General features: G+C 29.5%; 3 protein-coding genes across 8 annotated transcripts in view; all 3 read right to left on the bottom strand.

Moving 5' to 3' along the window:
- The window catches only part of ldd (lipid droplet defective), a 32,402-nt gene extending 24,259 nt beyond the window's left edge, over positions 1-8,143 (bottom strand). For both annotated transcript variants that reach the window (XM_015336332.2, XM_015336340.2), the window contains exons 1-11: positions 7,717-8,143; positions 3,724-3,807; positions 3,200-3,423; positions 2,821-2,963; positions 2,593-2,723; positions 1,973-2,358; positions 1,571-1,885; positions 1,223-1,478; positions 847-1,044; positions 506-720; positions 75-285 (exon numbers count right to left, since the gene is read on the bottom strand). In XM_015336332.2, the coding sequence (XP_015191818.2) occupies positions 75-285; positions 506-720; positions 847-1,044; positions 1,223-1,478; positions 1,571-1,885; positions 1,973-2,358; positions 2,593-2,723; positions 2,821-2,963; positions 3,200-3,423; positions 3,724-3,786 (2,142 nt within the window). In that variant the 5' untranslated portion in view covers positions 3,787-3,807; positions 7,717-8,143. The remainder of the gene's footprint in view (positions 1-74; positions 286-505; positions 721-846; positions 1,045-1,222; positions 1,479-1,570; positions 1,886-1,972; positions 2,359-2,592; positions 2,724-2,820; positions 2,964-3,199; positions 3,424-3,723; positions 3,808-7,716) is intronic.
- Positions 8,144-13,401: 5,258 nt separating this feature from the next.
- On the bottom strand, positions 13,402-14,331 carry LOC107064597 (glutathione S-transferase 2-like). Its single transcript, XM_015317441.2, has 2 exons — positions 13,971-14,331; positions 13,402-13,845 (listed from the first exon to the last, which is right to left on the bottom strand). The coding sequence occupies exons 1-2, from the start codon at positions 14,136-14,138 to the stop codon at positions 13,783-13,785; spliced, it is 231 nt and encodes a 76-aa protein (XP_015172927.2). The 5' UTR covers positions 14,139-14,331; the 3' UTR covers positions 13,402-13,782.
- A 148-nt stretch (positions 14,332-14,479) lies between these two features.
- LOC107064581 (glutathione S-transferase 1) lies at positions 14,480-17,284 on the bottom strand. 5 transcript variants are annotated; one of them, XM_015317426.2, is made up of 7 exons: positions 17,143-17,284; positions 16,881-17,010; positions 15,885-16,039; positions 15,398-15,456; positions 15,177-15,318; positions 14,919-15,086; positions 14,480-14,719 (listed from the first exon to the last, which is right to left on the bottom strand). In XM_015317426.2, the coding sequence occupies exons 3-7, from the start codon at positions 16,026-16,028 to the stop codon at positions 14,576-14,578; spliced, it is 657 nt and encodes a 218-aa protein (XP_015172912.2). In that variant the 5' UTR covers positions 16,029-16,039; positions 16,881-17,010; positions 17,143-17,284; the 3' UTR covers positions 14,480-14,575. The 5 variants fall into 5 exon arrangements, with proteins under 5 accessions (XP_015172912.2, XP_015172903.2, XP_015172883.2 ...); XM_015317417.2 differs by having other exon boundaries at positions 16,881-17,015; positions 17,141-17,282; XM_015317397.2 differs by having other exon boundaries at positions 16,881-17,015; positions 17,094-17,239.
- Between the last annotated feature and the right edge of the window lie 109 nt (positions 17,285-17,393).

Below are 17,393 nucleotides of genomic sequence, written 5' to 3'. Positions count from 1 at the left end.
TGAAATCTGTTATATGCCGCTTTCTCTTTTATGTATTTTGTAAACGTGAGAAAAGATATCGAAATTCAACTGACCTTTTGTTTATCCGTGACTGTCAAATAAAATGACTCTACAAGTTGATACTTGTTATTACGAAACTGATCGATCCAACTAATTGGTTGTTCTTTGAGATCTCGCAAAATGATTTTAGATAATTTATACATATTTTCTAAATTAGGTACTACAGTGAAATACGACAAACTACGGGACCCGTATATCTTTGCGATACTTAAATGTATTCCTAAGCTGTTAAGAAAACATTTTCAAATCATAAATAAATTATTCAATGTGTACAATAAATTATGTATGGTTGGTTGAACAGTTCTGAGCGCAAGTAACAACAAATATTTTTATTTGTTTGACCAATAGATAATGATTACTATATTGGACTCAAAACTTTGCAGCCCATCCACGTACATAATAGTATTTTGTATAATAATTTTAACTAGGATTATGATTAACTCACACATTTAATCTTCCTTTGCTTCGCGTATCTTTGATAACTTTCGACCAATTTTCATTAGCCTTAAAAATACTCCAATCCGGGTCATCCCTTATCGGTGATTGTAAATAAGAAACGAAATCTCGGGTGACGTTGACGACTGTAGTAAGATTCGTTCTTTCGATTCCATAAGTACTTTTGAAAAACATGCTAACTAACGTTGATAACGTATTTTCTACCTGAACAAAAAAAATATTGACTCATTAATTAACACAATTATTGTATTTAAGTATTTACATAACTATCAATAAGTTTCCCTGTTTTTTTTTTTTTTTTTTAAATCTAAGAAACATCATTTTACATACGATTTTTCCATACTGTTGGAAATGAAAATTCTCATAAATATCGGCAACGAATTTCTTTCCTGAATCGCTGCAAATAATGTCCTCGATATTTTTCAATTGGGTTTCCGAATGATGATCATTGTCGAATATTTCATGAAAAATTTCCCTCTCACAAAGAAATTCTTCCATTTTCTTACCTCTTGCATCAATCATTAATCGCTAAAAAATTACAATAAATTAATACATTACGATGAAACATCGATTAATCTAAGTCTTCACGTAATGGCATCATTTCTTGCCTACATTTTTTTAACAACACTATCATTGATAATTCGTATCTTGAAATATGTCACTGTGTCAAGTTGTAAAATAGAACCAAAAAATACAACAAATTTACCTCTAGAAAATCTAATCTTGAAAAAGATTGCAGCATATTTTGATAAACCATTGGATCAATGTTGGTTAAAATCTTTTCTACTAATTCTTGATGATTTTGACAAATGTCATAAATATTTTTAACAGTTTCCAAATGAATGACAGCCACGTGATGAGTCATTCTTACTATATTCTCAATTAATGAACTAGCATATGTAAGTGTGTTTACTATATTTTCGGAAAAAAAGTATTTTAAACTATCGATGACATTATCAGTTCTGTAAACATTAAGATATCATCAAACTCTTATTTAGACAATAAAATTCACAAAAAATTCATCTTCAATTGTTAAGAAAAATATTCAACGTACATGGAAATTTGATCGATATGACGATTTATCAATTTTTCGGTCAGGATTATTCCATCCTTCAGAACGACGAACGCCATATCTAATATTTTCGTAATTTGTGTTTCTTCCGTTCTACCAAGTGTATAATCTTTCATAGTTTTGGACATATTATCCAAAAGTGAAAAAAAATCATTCGAAGATTCGACAGTATGATTGTGTAATAAAGTTTTTACCAGTTCAAGTAACATATTTAATTTAAAAAATCCATGACGAGCAATGGTCCAATCGTTGTCTTTCTCAAAAATAGGATCCAACAGATCCACCGATTTGTTGATACTATTAATAATAATGAACACAATGGAAATATGTTAATTGATTCATATGTACTAATTATGAGAATAAATAAAAATGAAATGTACTCACAAATGAAGATCGATCTCCTTGAAAGTGACGTTTCGAAAGAGCATTACAACATTTGGTAACCATTCTCGAATTTTAAGATAACTCGGCACATATTTATCGATCGATTTTAAATTTAGTATAATATCAACGGTACGTTTGAGATCTTGAAAAAAATCATAGCTCCGAAATTTTCCCATAACGCGATCAAGCATGGCCAACAAGCTACTAAAATCTAAATGTTTAGATAATTCCGATAATATGTCAGGAATTTGATTGGCATCCAATTGGCAAAGAACTTCCGAAATTTTTCCATAATCCTCTTCATTCGTAAGTATAAGAAATTTTTTTAAATTTTCCGTTGAACAAACAATACCATCGATGTTCGTAGAACTAAATGTTTCGATCAACTGTAATCAAGAAAAACCAAAATAATTTCATGCAAAATAACAAGGTAAATCACACATTCTTTTTATATTAAAATTGCTCAATTTGAAAGAAGAAAAAAAAAACATACAATTTATTTCCTCTATATTTTTTATGTTTGCAACATTTTATGTCTCGTTGAAATGTATTAATCGAACCTAATTAGGCTTCATTAATTGTAGAAATATAATAAGAAAAAAAAATAGAACTTTACTTACATAATACAATCTTATCGAAGATTCAAATAAACCGTCAACCAAGGATGGGCTTGCTCGTGGCATTTGAGCCCTTAGTAAGCTCTTGATCCGATCGTGATTGTTGAAGAGGTCACCAAGACGAATACCTCTGTCTATAGACATTAGAAAATGCTGTCACTTGCCATCCTTTCTTTCTCTTTCCTCTGTTTAAACAACCGAGTTTTTCGTGAAGCGATCGCTTGTACTTACCAAACAGCGTTTTGATTTCTGGTCGGGTAAGTATCTCAGCCATTGATTTAAGAAGTTGTATGCTCTTCGGTAACGTTTTCACTGCTGAAAGAATCGTGTCGTTATTCAGTAATGGCTGCATATCAATTACTAGAGGACCTAAGCTGTAATCAAACACAAAAATATACTTTATTATTTATTAAACATTCTTTTTTCATCCTAACTATTAAGATAGCTAACTTCATTTAAAAACTGGCTCAATTATCTTACGGCAAATTTAAGATTTAATTTGAAATAACAAATTTTTGACAAAATTCTACTTGATGTCTAACATCTTTATAGTATTTTGATTTTTATAAGTTTCATTAGTTTAATTATTCTAATTAATCGAAATAAGTACCTGGCATTGCTGTACGTTGGTACTTCTTCGTATTCCGAAAGTAAATCGCAAGGATTCCCAATGCTACAGATATAACTTTGAACAAAGGGTAAGAGTTCATCCTGTGGCATTGATCTTGAAGGAAAATGACAAGTAGGATGATATTCTGGATCGACATTATCCCGAACCGTGTAGAGGATTAGAAAAACCAAGATAGGCCATATAAATATCAAGGCTAAAATACCCTAAAATTAATATCATCAAAATCGTCGTTATTTTCATCTCAAGCATCATACACCTAATAATAAATAATAAATAAAAACTTATTAAGAGTATAGAAATATTTTATTCCTCTTTAATATCAAATTTTAAATTTAAAAAAATAAATTAAATTCAACAATAAACTATCAGGTTTATTTGAAATCCTTCGAAATGGAACAAATTGTACATTACTTTCATTACATTTGATAATTTTTATTTATGTAATATTATCCAATATTAATGTATATAGGTGAATTAATAAAATAAAATATCAGTATACTCACCGGCTGTCGTTTACGAACGATGTAATTCTTCCAAAGAAGTAGTGCGAGCTGATCGCAGCTCATCTTTGCTTGATTCGCGTCACGCTAAATAAATGACAAACAAATAAAATAATATCAAATAACGACGTCGATAAGCCACGACAAATAAACAATTAAAAGCGAACAAATTATTTATATTTTGATTAAACAAACGAACAAATTTAACGAAAATTCAATAAAACGAACGACGAACGACGAACGACGAACGAACAAAGCACATAATCGAAACAATTTGAAAATATCTCGAAATGTGATCCTGTCAGTGGATTACAGCTCGATTGAACTTGGATCGACAAAAGCAAACGATATAAAAGTAATTAAACTTCAATGACGGTTTCAAGAAAAACGATGAAGAAAAGTTGAACGTGTTACTGTATAATTTCGTTTGATAAAAAAACTGTCCTTGCCTAAATAAACAATACACACACAACGCACGCACTATATATATCACTGATTGGTTGATTATTGTTGATCAAACAATTATTAAACGACTTAAATGCATCAAAGTAAATGTTACGAAAATGTGACAGGTATTAATTACTTTACGTATGAGTGCATACCGAAAAAAGAAGAAGAAAAAAGAAAAAAAGAAACAATAACCAAGGTAGTAGAGGGGGAGAAATTATTTGTCTATAAATTGGCATAGATTATAAATGATAATGTACTTGCAAGAATAGCATGTATAAATATAATAATACTCTTTAAGGATGAAAGTCTATCGAGATGCACCGAGTCAGGTAAAGAAGTTTCTTTGTCGTTTTAACCGGTTGACCTCCAAATCATAAATATATACACAGAAAGAGAGAGATAGGCACATTTAAGTTTCTTTTTCTTTTCTTGTAATATTCGGTCGTATCTATATATATGTATATATAGATAGTTAGATAGATAGATAAATACTGCACAGCCAACAGATGATTACGTTCATCCTGATGTAACACATAGAATCAAAGTAATTATTGATTTGGAAATACCGCCATAGTCTTATCATTAAAGTAATAGCAGCTTCTTCTATTCTTCTTTACTCTCCGATCTCTCTCCCTATGCGAATTAAACAACACGTATATTTCAATAAAGAAACATCGGTTATATGATAGTTAAACAAAAAAAAAAAAAACAAAAACATGAACTGAAAAAAATCTCTGATTAACATAATTAATTGACTAATAAAAAAGAACAGCAAGAAATTGTAATGTAACAAAAAAATAACAAAAGAAACGTCTTCTTGATATTCAAATTCAAAACGTCCTTCTTCCTAGTTTGTAAGTATTATTCCTTTGACCTTTAATTTTATACTTACACGATAAAAAATAAATCACTTTTTTTGTTCTTTTCTTTTTTCTCTTTTTACTTCCTCATTCCGTACGTACAAGTTTTTGCATGAATGACCTTTAAATACGGCTAAAGCCAAAAGATTTGATTCAACTCAAATTCAATATCACTATGCAAAGAAAGAACACGAATGGATAAAAAGAACAGAATTAAAAAAAAAAATTAGTGAAAACGTCATTTTAAATCCAATGATCTATAAAACACATTTTTATGACGTTCTTTGAACTTTCACTACACGTCTGTGTAGTTTTATGCGAGTATAGTCAAGTTTAAATCAGGAATGAATAAATTTCGTAAGAACTCAATCGTGTAATATCAACCGATGTAATTGGTCAAATATTTCTTTTTTATTTCCTACGAATTTATTACGAAACTCGAAGGATCGAATTGAAGTTCACGAACAACTGACAAAGAATATTTTTATAAGAAGATCCATTAAATTGTCTTTTGTTTGATCAATTTTTATCTTGTCATTTTACAAATAAACTGAAAAGAGACAAATGTTCGTAGGGTTTTTTTTTTCTAAGACCGTGTGATCGAGAAAAAAAACTAAATAACACATCTAGGAAGGAAATAAAGGAACTAATTGTAATATTCATTAAATTCGTTATGAAAAAAAAAATTGGAAGAACCGGTTTAACGAATAAAAGAATAGTTGGTTCGCATGCACTTTATAAAATGGTGAAATTTTATTTCACTCTTATTAATTAATTGTATCTCTGATGATGTGTACATGGGCGTATATATGTGTGCACGGATATCTGTGAGCTTATGTGGATCCGACGTGACATCTTAATAATAGAATCCACCTAAATACACAGGAATTGTTTTTATACGACAACAATTCTTACAACACGAATCTCTCTCTATCTACTATAAATGTTTCATAATGATTTTTCTTTTTCTTTTTTTGCATCTTCCGGGATCATGATAATCATATAAATGAACAAAAAAAGGTCTTCTTCTAAAGATATTCATAAACGATAAGTAATATAACTTGTTCACTAGACACTACAGGAAATAAATACAGTTAATTATAAATAATCTATTTCAAGTATTACTTTTATAATCCAAAACAAACTAATTTCATTAAATATTATTTCTTAATATGATAATGAACAACCTGTTTTATTAAATATTCTAAACTATTTAGTAAATTATAAACAACACACACACACACACACACAAGTTATAAAATGTTATAATGCTATGAAAAATTATGTTATAAAATGCTAGTTTTTATATATAAATACAATTTGAACATATTTTGTCTTTCCGATGACTCGACAGTATCGGATTTCTTTGTAAGTTAAAATATGCAAGACCGGCAAAGATCATATTTTACTGAATTGCATAATGAACATTATAGTCTGAAAATGTGAATTTTATTTCACGTGAAAAAAAAAACTTGATCAAAATTAAGTTACTCATAAATTAATTGTTTAAATTAAAACTTAATTGTCAAGACGCGATTTTGATCGTAATAAAATATATTATCATCGATAAAAACGAATTTCTGACAAATTAGCTAATCTCACAATCAGAGGGATTATTTTTATAAAATGACCAATTTAAATAAATATAATTAACATAAATTATAAGATTAAAAATGTAACCACGAATAGTCAATATTTCAGAAAAGATAAACATATCTCGCGGAAGATCGTGAAAGATCGCGAAAGATTGTAGAAAGAATCGTCTGTTCATTTTTCTTAGAAATCAAAACTATTCTTGAGCTCCTTGGCGAAGCTGGTAGAACAAGTTTCCCGACAATAACTCGAAGATGCTCCGAAGAGGCTGTGCAAAAAAGAGCAGCAGCAGCAGCAACAGCAGCAAAAAAAGAAAACAAACAACAACAACAACAACAAAAAGATCGTCTTGATAAAATGACGTTAATAAAATACTATTACGATCGGCTAGCAAGAAATTTGCATGATCGAATCAACATCAATCACTATTTTTAAAACATCCATTTATCCTGTGTTCCATTTATAATTAAGTATTTAATTGCAGAAAATAAGTGGATATTAGTATTGTTTAAATGATCTTTTTATCTGTATTTTGTTTTCTCTCACTTCTTGGCAGTTTCCTAGAATAATTATTCATAAAATAATACACAATTACGCTTAAAAGAAGTAAAAAAAGAAACATAGCTATTATAGAACACTTAAAATTAAAAAAAAAAAAAAAACGATTCTATTTATCTCGGAAAATATAATATTGTTTTAAAATGTCTGGAAAATATACATTTATTAACGTAACCGTCTGTCGTTATAGTCGTCAAGAATCTAACTCAAAATCGATCTCTCTTATTATAAACGATATTAGTCATTAATTTCAATCAAGCTTAACTTAGACAAAGTATCAATAAAGTCTACAAATTTTAAATTTAAAAACAAAAAGAGCAAATAATAGTGCCTTACGTAAAGTCACAAACCAATGAAAACACATTTAATTAGAAAACGTTTGTGGACGATAATCTAACTTAACTAAAACTTTATCAATGAAATAAAAGAAACAAAATAAGAAGACAAAAAATTGGAAATATTCCAAAGTAGATGATGTTGTTAAAGAAAAATGAAAAATATACGATAAAAGGAGAAAATGAAATGGTGTTCTCACCTCTTGTGTTAGAAGATCGACGACATGTGAGAAAACTCGATGAACGAAAGTGAACTTGTTCTTCCACTCTTCTTCTTCTTCTTCTTCTTCTTCTTCTTCTTCTTCTACTTCTTCTTCTTCTTCTTCTTCTACTACTTCTTTTTCTTTTTCTTCTTTTTCTTCTCTATCTCTTACTTTCCTTCTTCGTACACCTTCACCTTCCTCCCTTTCACTCTTTCTCTCTCTCTCTCTCTCTCTTGTTCTCTCTCCTTCTCTTTTTCTCTTTGTAATATGGCACACACAAAAACAAAAACAAAAACAAAAACAAAATTTACAAAGGATATTTATCAAAATAAGGTAGAAATAATTGATGAGGATCTGATGATAACACGTTTGAGACGTACTTGGGACGAGTACGACGGTCAGAATACGACTGTTGCCACTGCGGTTTACAGCGAGCACGTGGAACTTCCTTCTTCGATACCACGACACAACCAACACTCTTTCATAAATATTCATTTACGTGTGTGCTAAGCTCACACACACACACACACGCACACGCGTGTACACTCTCACGTAGAGAGAGAGAGAGAGAGAGAAATAAATATCCGCTTGATTATTTTGTTGATTATTTTGTTAACCTATTAGTAGAAGATGATAATCGTCAGGAAGGGAGTAACTTTTTTCTTTTATATCAAACAAAGATGCTTATGAAAGATAAAGGGATGAAGATGCAATGATTTGTTTTGAAAAGATTTATCGAAAGACACGATTGAAGAATTTCTAATTACATTACGACGACATCCAAGGAATATCGAAGAGACTAAACGTGCGAGAATTTATCTATGGGATTTAAAAACATTGAGATATTATAAATTTTGCATCGATTTATCGTATTGATCTGAAAATTAGCTTGCATTATCTTATTTCTTATTTTTTTACATTAAATTATTCTTTTTCTTTTTTTCGTATGCGATCTTTCAATATTAGTCAAGGAATTCGATTAGTCAATGTTTGATAAACAATGAATTCTTCTTTGGTCTTATCGAGTTATCGTACAAATCCTGAAATAAGTTACGCGTCCTTAATTTGTTTCATATTTTAATGCATTTCCTTTTGTTTGCTATCAAATTACCACAGAATACTATAATTATTTAGAAATTGTAACAGCAAGTCGTATCGCTTGATAATTTTTTATATGCGTCGTATGCGTAACTCTATAGCATAATGAGTCAATCTGTTTAACAAATAAGTTCGATTACAATCTTGAAGGTTCGTCGGGGTCTCGATTGGTCAACCGACGTAAACTTATTTGAAATATTCGTTTGATCGTGATAGCATAACGAAAGTTGACTAAAATATAATCAGTTTATTAGAATAAACAAAAGAAAGAAAGAAAGAAAGAAAGAAAGAAAGAAAGAAAGAAAGAAAGAGAGATTGTTAATTTTGCAATAATTAAAGTATTTTAAATATTTTCGAATCGATTCTCAACATACAATTACGAAAGCATCAATCGACAAGAGTATAACAATAAGTCAAAGTGAAATGCATAATAACCGGAGCATTCGACGCACGCAAAGTTTCCAAACGATGCGCGACTCTATTCGTGACACCAAATCCGTCCTACCTTTGTCATATTTAACCACAAGAGAAAGTTCATTGCACAATAGGACGACCATATATATATATATATATATATATATATTAAGGTAAGGTTAGAAAGAAAAAGAGAAAGAAAGATATAAAAAAATTGAAAATAGTAAAAACAAAAATATATCGATCGCAAATTTATTAAAAATTATTCAAGACTAAAGTTTCAAAAGTTTGCATATTTAACACATTGTTGGTTAACACAATTGTATTATAATATGCAGAAACGTTATATACGTTTCACAATAGCCGTATAAATTATTAAAAGAAATTAATTTACTTTAATAAAGAACATTTTCTCCCTAAAAAAAAAAAGAGGTTAAAATTGCAGCATCTCCCTATCTAAGAAATAATTACTTAGTTAGTACTTATATTATAAACAGGAAATATAATAGGATAATCTTAAAAATCAATAATCTAATGCTCACATGTATCCTTAATCAAAAAATAAGATCTGATTTTAATACGAAGAAAATGTCAATCTGTTTCCTTTTGTTTTTCTTGTCATCGCGATAATTTCCATAAATCAAATTCTATTACTTGCAAAACTGATTTTTCAATTGGATGCTTTTTATTTCAACGTTATATTCTCCCACCGTACTTTTACTTTTATTCCTTTTCTTTGCATAAACACGAACTTCTCCCTCTCTTCTTTTCTTGTTCTTTCTCTTGGCATACCACAAATCCTTTCCCCTTCGTTTTATCGCGATCTGAAGAATAATTATTTTGCTATGCTCGTATATTTTCTCCCTTTATCTCCGCAGGATGCTCGTTATCGCGAACACTGCTTGCTAGTAACAATACTGCTTCGTTGCAGTTATTAAAAAGCTTTTGTACAACAAATATACATATAATAAAGGATTCAAGAGGAAAACGAAAAGAACAATTATTTATTGTTTTTAAATAGATTCAATAGTTTATAATCTTTTCTATTTCGCGTTTTTTTTTTTTTTGAATATTTTATACATAATTGTAATTATAATCATTCTATTCGATATCAACCCTTTACGATTGATAGATAATCTGATGATGATTTATAAATATCATATGTGCTAGAAAATATTAGCGATAAAATGCTCGACTGATATATTATAATCTCGTATTTATTAAATATTACGTTAGAATGATTTAAAATTATTGCCAGGTATGCATGAAGAATGTATATGAAAATAAACGATGCATTCAGGAATGAAAGAAAGATTTGTGGAAGATCGACCTCCTGTATTTCTTCTAATCCTTTTCTCCTTCGTGATCCTTTCTAAAAATACGACCTACTCCTGAGGTATTTGAAAAAAGAAATTGAAGAAACGAAAAATCCTGTTTGGCGAGTGCTGCAACCGAATTATAATAGAACCAAAATATATATGTTCGAAATAAAATGTAATATTACAATTTTCTGCTACAAATTTTGTAATAAAATCATTTTAAAGAAAATTTGCAAAGTACAAAATTCGAATTCTTGAAGAAAACGATGTTCTGATTACGATAACTGTGATTACTTAAATTATCAAATGAAATTTGAGCGCAAATAATCTGCACGAAGTTTGGAAAGAGAACGATTCTATTTCCATGACCCACTTGGAAGAAAGAAAGGACTATATATAATAACACAAAGAGAGAGAGAGAGAGAGAGAGAGAGAGAGAGAAAAGAAAAACCGCAAAAGCAAGTCAGTTATCTTTCTTATCTTTCTCTCTTTCTATTTTCTTCTTTTATCCTCCGTCGTCCGTCCGTCCGTCCGTCCGTCCGTCTCGTTAAGGAAATTCTAAAAAAGGATAAAAATGCAACATTCGTTTCGAATTACGAAAGGTACATTCCAAGAGTTTGTCTTAATTGACTGCGCAAATCGTTTGAAAACTCGACCCTTTAATTCGATTTCCGATTCTATTCGATTCAATTAAGAACAAGTTAACGAGTCATTTCATTTTCCATTTGATCAAAAGCTCGATTTATTTAAAAAAAAAAAAAAAAACATTTTTCATGAATATTTTAATAAATTCGATATATCGATGGATGATTAGGAACAATGATGAAATAATGAAAATGTTGAATAATTAATGAATCTTCATGAAGTTAACCGATTTTCTTGATAAATATTTGTAAACAATAATCAAGTATTTCCCACGAGATGGAACGTGTATGTATATGAGAACCCTTTCCATAAGCCGATAATCCTGTAAATTGTAATGCGTGTGTATACGCATGTATATGCTACGTGGAACGATTAATAAAATGGAAATTGCTTGTATGTTTTATTCAAAAAACGCCCATAGATTTAGTTATTATTTTCTTAAGAGAATCTTCACGTAATCCACGAGCTTGTCGAGACCAGGCTGATTCACTTCCTCGTACCCAGGTATCTCGTTCTTGCACGTCCTCAACCAATTTTCCAGATGGAGATATTTTCCCGTCGATGGCACGAACAGCTTTAATGCGTAACACAAACACGATGAATTTCCGAAAAGAAAATAATTATCCAGCAAAACTTATATCTAAAGTGAAAAGCATTGCAACGTTGCGAAACTTGACTAAAGTAATACTATCTCCATGAATTAGAAAAAAAAAAGAAAAACAATCAAATAAATAGATAAATAAATGAAGAACAATTTGTAGTTGAATTTACTTCCAAAGTGGAAAGTGTAGCAACGTTGCAAAGATCAGCTATAGTAATCCTGTCTCCAACGAGCCACTTCGTTTTCGCATTTGCCAAAATTGAATCGAGCGTTTTGTAAGCTTTTTCCAATCGAATTATTTTTTCCTTCGTAACGATCTTCTCACCGCCGATAATTGGATACTACAAAATTCCATTTAAATTATAATATAATAATGCAAGATAAATTATCGCCAAACCTGTTTAATATTTATTCAAATAATCTGCAATTTTTCATACGATCAAATGAATTTTTTCAAGAGGATTATATTTTTGTTACTGCTCTAAAAATCGTTGTTCCAAATAGAAAAGAAAAGTATCTTACGATCGGAGAAAATTGTAATAACAAGTGCTAAGAAGAAGAAAATCTACTACAAGTTAAAGACATTAATTTATGCAAATTAACATCTGACTTGTAAGAAGTTGCTACAAAGAATTAAAAAAGAAAGAAAGGAAACACGTAGAGAAAATCGGAACGTCTTTCTTTCTCTTGATCTAAATTCTCAATAAAGTCAAGTTCAATGTCGACAATTACACAAGGATTGGGTTATTGCTTCAATGTCATTTTCAATTCAATTTGAAAGCTACACCAAGATATAATTACAATTAAATACTAACACAAATTACCAAATCCTAGAATTTTCTCAAACTATAATTAAACGAAGTTTGATCGTTTTGATGTGCAACTTAGCATGACTCGTCATTTATTCTGTGTCTAACATTAAATTAATTAAATTTAAAAAACCTGGAATCCTGGAATACCTGGAATCTGTACATTGATCGTAGCATATACATATATGAGGAATAACAAGTATTATGATTTAATGAGATATTTTTTTCTCATTCTAAGACAAAAATGTTTTCCTGAAGAAAATGATTATAAAAAACTGGTTTTACTTAATGGTACTTTACTGGTCAATAGATAAAAATGTATAAACAAGAAATTCTATCTTAAAATGTCAATACTTTATTACAGAATTTACTAACAACAAAAATCAAATAAAAAAAATTCTATTTATGACGCAACTATGACGAATAACAAGTATTATGATTAAAATTGGACATCTTTTATCTGTAATTCTAACGCTATATTAAATTTGTTTATTGAAAAAACGCTTATCAATAAAATATCGATACTTTACCACGATGTTACGAAATTCCGGATAAAGGATTCCCGTATCGAAGTGCAATCTTTGATCAACTAGAGCACGTTTTCTCGAATCTTTCGGATAAAGCATGTCGGATTTTCCGTACTCGTCTACCAAATATCCCGATATCGCGTGACTGTAAAAAGAGAAGCGCAAATATTGGAAGCATACGAAGGGAATGTGTGTGCGATAGAGAAAGAGAAAGAGAGAGAGAAGGAAAAAAAAAGAAAAGGGATACAGAAAAATAAAAGAGAAACTAATCAGTGTTCAAGTTATCTCCTCTCTTCCGGGAAACAGTATATCCGGTAGGCGGTGTCAAATCATACGCATTATCAAATTATATTGAAAAGTAATCATTTCCACTGATGAGAGCACGATACAATTGTTGTTATTCCAAGTAACGATTAAACGTGGCTAATACAAAAATTCTACATTCTCGAAAAACCCGTGTTTTTTACGTTTTTTTCTAAAACTGTATGGAAGATTGTAAGTATCTACAGATCTACTATAAGTCATAGAAAATTGAATGTTTCATTGAAAGAGAGAAATAAATGAATAAGTCGTTCGGAATGAGATATTATAATACGAAGATCCAACATTTTATCATTTTGTTTGTTCTTTCTTTTGTATTTTATGATATTCTACCTATCCCATAGACAGTAATCCTTGTCTTGTAATAACGGTACCGTTCCTTGTGGATTCATCTAAAAGGTCGTATAGTCGATGTGAGTTGTTGTTATTAACGTTATTAACGATATCTAATAACAATCAATGATTATCATCCTATTGAAGATTCTTCGAAAGTCTTCAAATTGTCGTTAAAACTTGCCTGTAAATATTCCTGCATTCGTTGCTCACCAGAGATTAAGTTTATTTCTTTCTTGTACAATGGAAGACCAAGTATGTAAGCCGTCATTAAAACTGACCTAACTGGTGGAGATAATTCAGTCATGTATAGAGTCGGGACGGATTTATTTACAAATGTTTTAAGACTCATAATACAAATTGAATAATTATTAGCTCAAATTTTTGAACAAATCGATTTATCTATCTCTTACGCATTATTTTTTTCTAATGCAACGTTGACTCGTCTGAATTTGTTCAACGATAATCTAACGATATACCACGATATACCCCACATGTATGTATGTGAAGGTGTACTAATTCGATGGATCGATGAAACTGTCTCGGTTATCGCTAAGCAACGTTCCCAACTTTTAATTCAATTATCGGTTGTTTTCCACAAAGCATTTAGCAACTTGTTTAAAATATCTAACGATTCGGTCATAACGAACGAGGTCAAAGATTCAATCGGTTGTCAAAAAAAAAAAACATCAATAATAAAAATAAATTTATATATGTATATATATGTAAATAACAAAATTTGTTGAATCGATCATAGAAAATTCCTTTCCTCTGTACATTTAAAGAGAATCATTCGTTCGTAATTTTCTGTTTGAACATTTCCTGAATTATCTTGTTCCCTGGTTCGTTGTATTTTCCGTAACCCGGTAAATGTTTCTCGCAACGTTTCAACCATGCTTGAACGTTTGGATATTCGTTCAATTGCAAGAGAACCTGTAAAAATTGTTATCGATAAATTGATTATTAATTAAGCACCTAATAATATAATTAAGAAAAAATAAATAAATAAATAATATGATATAATATATAATATTACTTTATCAATTTTCTCAAATTTGTCTTTACACAATGAGATAAATCAAGTAATCTGTGAAATTGTATTGAAATCATCGATAACATAATAAAAACTTACGATCATTGAAGAAACCGTGCAGACGCAGCAAATATCAGCAATCGTATAAGAATCTCCGACCAACCACTGTTTACCTTCCAAAAGCTTATTGAAAGTTTCCAAACCTTCCTTGGCATCGTCTAACAATTCATTTCGAACTTTTGTTTCCGACCCAATAATTATAGGTCTCTACGATAACCGACAAATTTTATTTTATAATTGAACATTTGAAAAAATCATATTCATTTGCTTATTTCACAATAAAACGTTTATACTTACAACAATTCTTTTAAGAGAAGGGAAAAGAATTGAAGCATTAAAGATTAGACATTGCCATACTGTTGATCTCAACTGCAAGGATTTTGGATAAAGTGAATCGTTCGTGCCGTATTTATCCACCAAATAAGTAACGATAGCATGACTACAAAATTCGCACATGTGTTACTTTATCTTCCTTAACTCAATGTATATCTATTTTGATAAAAAAAAAAGTCACTCACCTATCCCATAATATGAAGTCATTATCCTGTATAGTTGGAATTGTGTGCTGAGGATTTATCTGCAAAATACAAAATAATACAAAAATAAAACAAAATTAATTTTGATTAGGATTTTTTTAACCCATTTACATCATAACTATAATTAGTCTTCCTTGTGCCCAAACATATGAGACATAAAACTTACGACTGACCGGTATCACCGTTCAAGTGCTCACAGATAAAAACACAAATGGGTTAAAATTAGAAATACTAAACAGTTGAAGTATTGTTCAACTATGACATAACCATTTTATCGACTTATCAATTATCATTAACTGGACTTTGTTATTTGACGAGATAATTCGTTAAAGTAACATTTCGACTCTATACAATTTATTCTTACATACACACATATCATAAAATTATTTAGTCAAATATATATATACTGATATATGTTAATGAAGTATTTTTTATGAATTATTAGAAATTTATTTCAATGGAAATTTACCTTAATAAAATCTTCTTTACGATGATCTCCGTTGTGCAAATTGATTTCCTTAATATCAAAATCAACGCCAACAGCTGCTCCTACCATGAGCACTGCACGACAAGGTGGACTTGCGATTGTCGCGTACAAAGTGACTTTAGGCATCTTTTCTTTCTCTACAAATAATTATATAAGTATTGAATTAAAATCATTGACGATTGAACAAATGTTTTCAAATAAATCGACACAATTTCGATATTTTACTTGAAAATAAAAAATTAAAAAACACAAAGCAAATTTACGATTATAAACTAAAAAAAGAAACAAATAAAAAATTTGTATTCATCGTTAATTAATTTAAAACGAATAAAAAGTATTAATATATATTTATAAAAGTACACGTACATAAAAAGCAAAGAAACACAGACGAACTAGACTGTTATCAACGATAACGTAATTTCGTCACTGTGACAAAGCATAAATTAAACTTGTTTTTACTCAACTATATTTATCAATAAAACAAAAAATAATAATAATAATAATAATTAAAGAAATCAGTAAAACAGTGTTATATGTACTTTTACATATAAAAACATTGTATTCAAAAAATATGTTAATTAAATTATAATTAAAACCGTCACAAGAACCCATATTTATTTTCGAATACATTCGTTAGAAATCATTAACACGTTTCTTCACATACTTTCTCTTTTTTTTTTTTTTTTTGATCTATTATACGATCCTAATCAGATTCGTGAAATCAATATACGCATATATATTTCTACAGAAATATTTTACCAACTGTCAATTATAATAAAAATAACTTATACGTCTGGTACGACAAATTTATTGTTTAAAAAACTTAAAAATTCATTAAAGTTTCATTTTTTCTATCTCCTGACTAGGTGAACGAAAAACACAAATAATTAATGTAAAATATATTAATTAATAATCATTAATTACCTATAAACTATCTATCTCTATTATATTGAAATGACAAACTATTAATCTATCTACCTTATCTTTCTTCTTCTTTTCTTACTAGTCCTTCCTCTTAGACTGAGCTCGTTCTTCTTCTTGTCCTTGTTTTTATTCTCGTTTGTGTTTCTTAGTTCATCAACTTAACAAATCTATTATAGAAGGCGCACTGATCTAGTAAAACGCGGCAAATTTAAATGAAAGAAAGTATACTTTTTTTATATACAATATTTACATACGTACAGTACTTACACATACAGTATTTTGTTTGTTCAAACATAAGCTTTAATATTACTCACACGATTTCGTTGGATGTATTTAAAAAATCTAAGAAAGAATATGACGTTATTAATAAAGATGAAGATGATGAAGAAGAAAAGGAAGAAAATGCTTGACTCAAACAACACCACGACCGGTTTATTACTGATAGTTTGACCCAATCCTACCGGCAGTTTTATCGTCGAGTATAGTTGGTAAAGCCGGTTGGTTATACAATACTTCTCCTTTTATATACTACATTCATCAATCTACTTGATCAGCCTGTTTGTTAAT

Source organism: Polistes dominula, unplaced genomic scaffold (assembly GCF_049000335.1).
Source record: "Polistes dominula isolate Pdom_NZ unplaced genomic scaffold, Pdom_raw_medaka contig_373, whole genome shotgun sequence".
Taxonomy (NCBI): domain Eukaryota; kingdom Metazoa; phylum Arthropoda; class Insecta; order Hymenoptera; family Vespidae; genus Polistes; species Polistes dominula.
The sequence above is the reverse complement of the archived record's forward strand: the minus strand, read 5'-3'. Positions and strand labels throughout refer to the sequence as shown.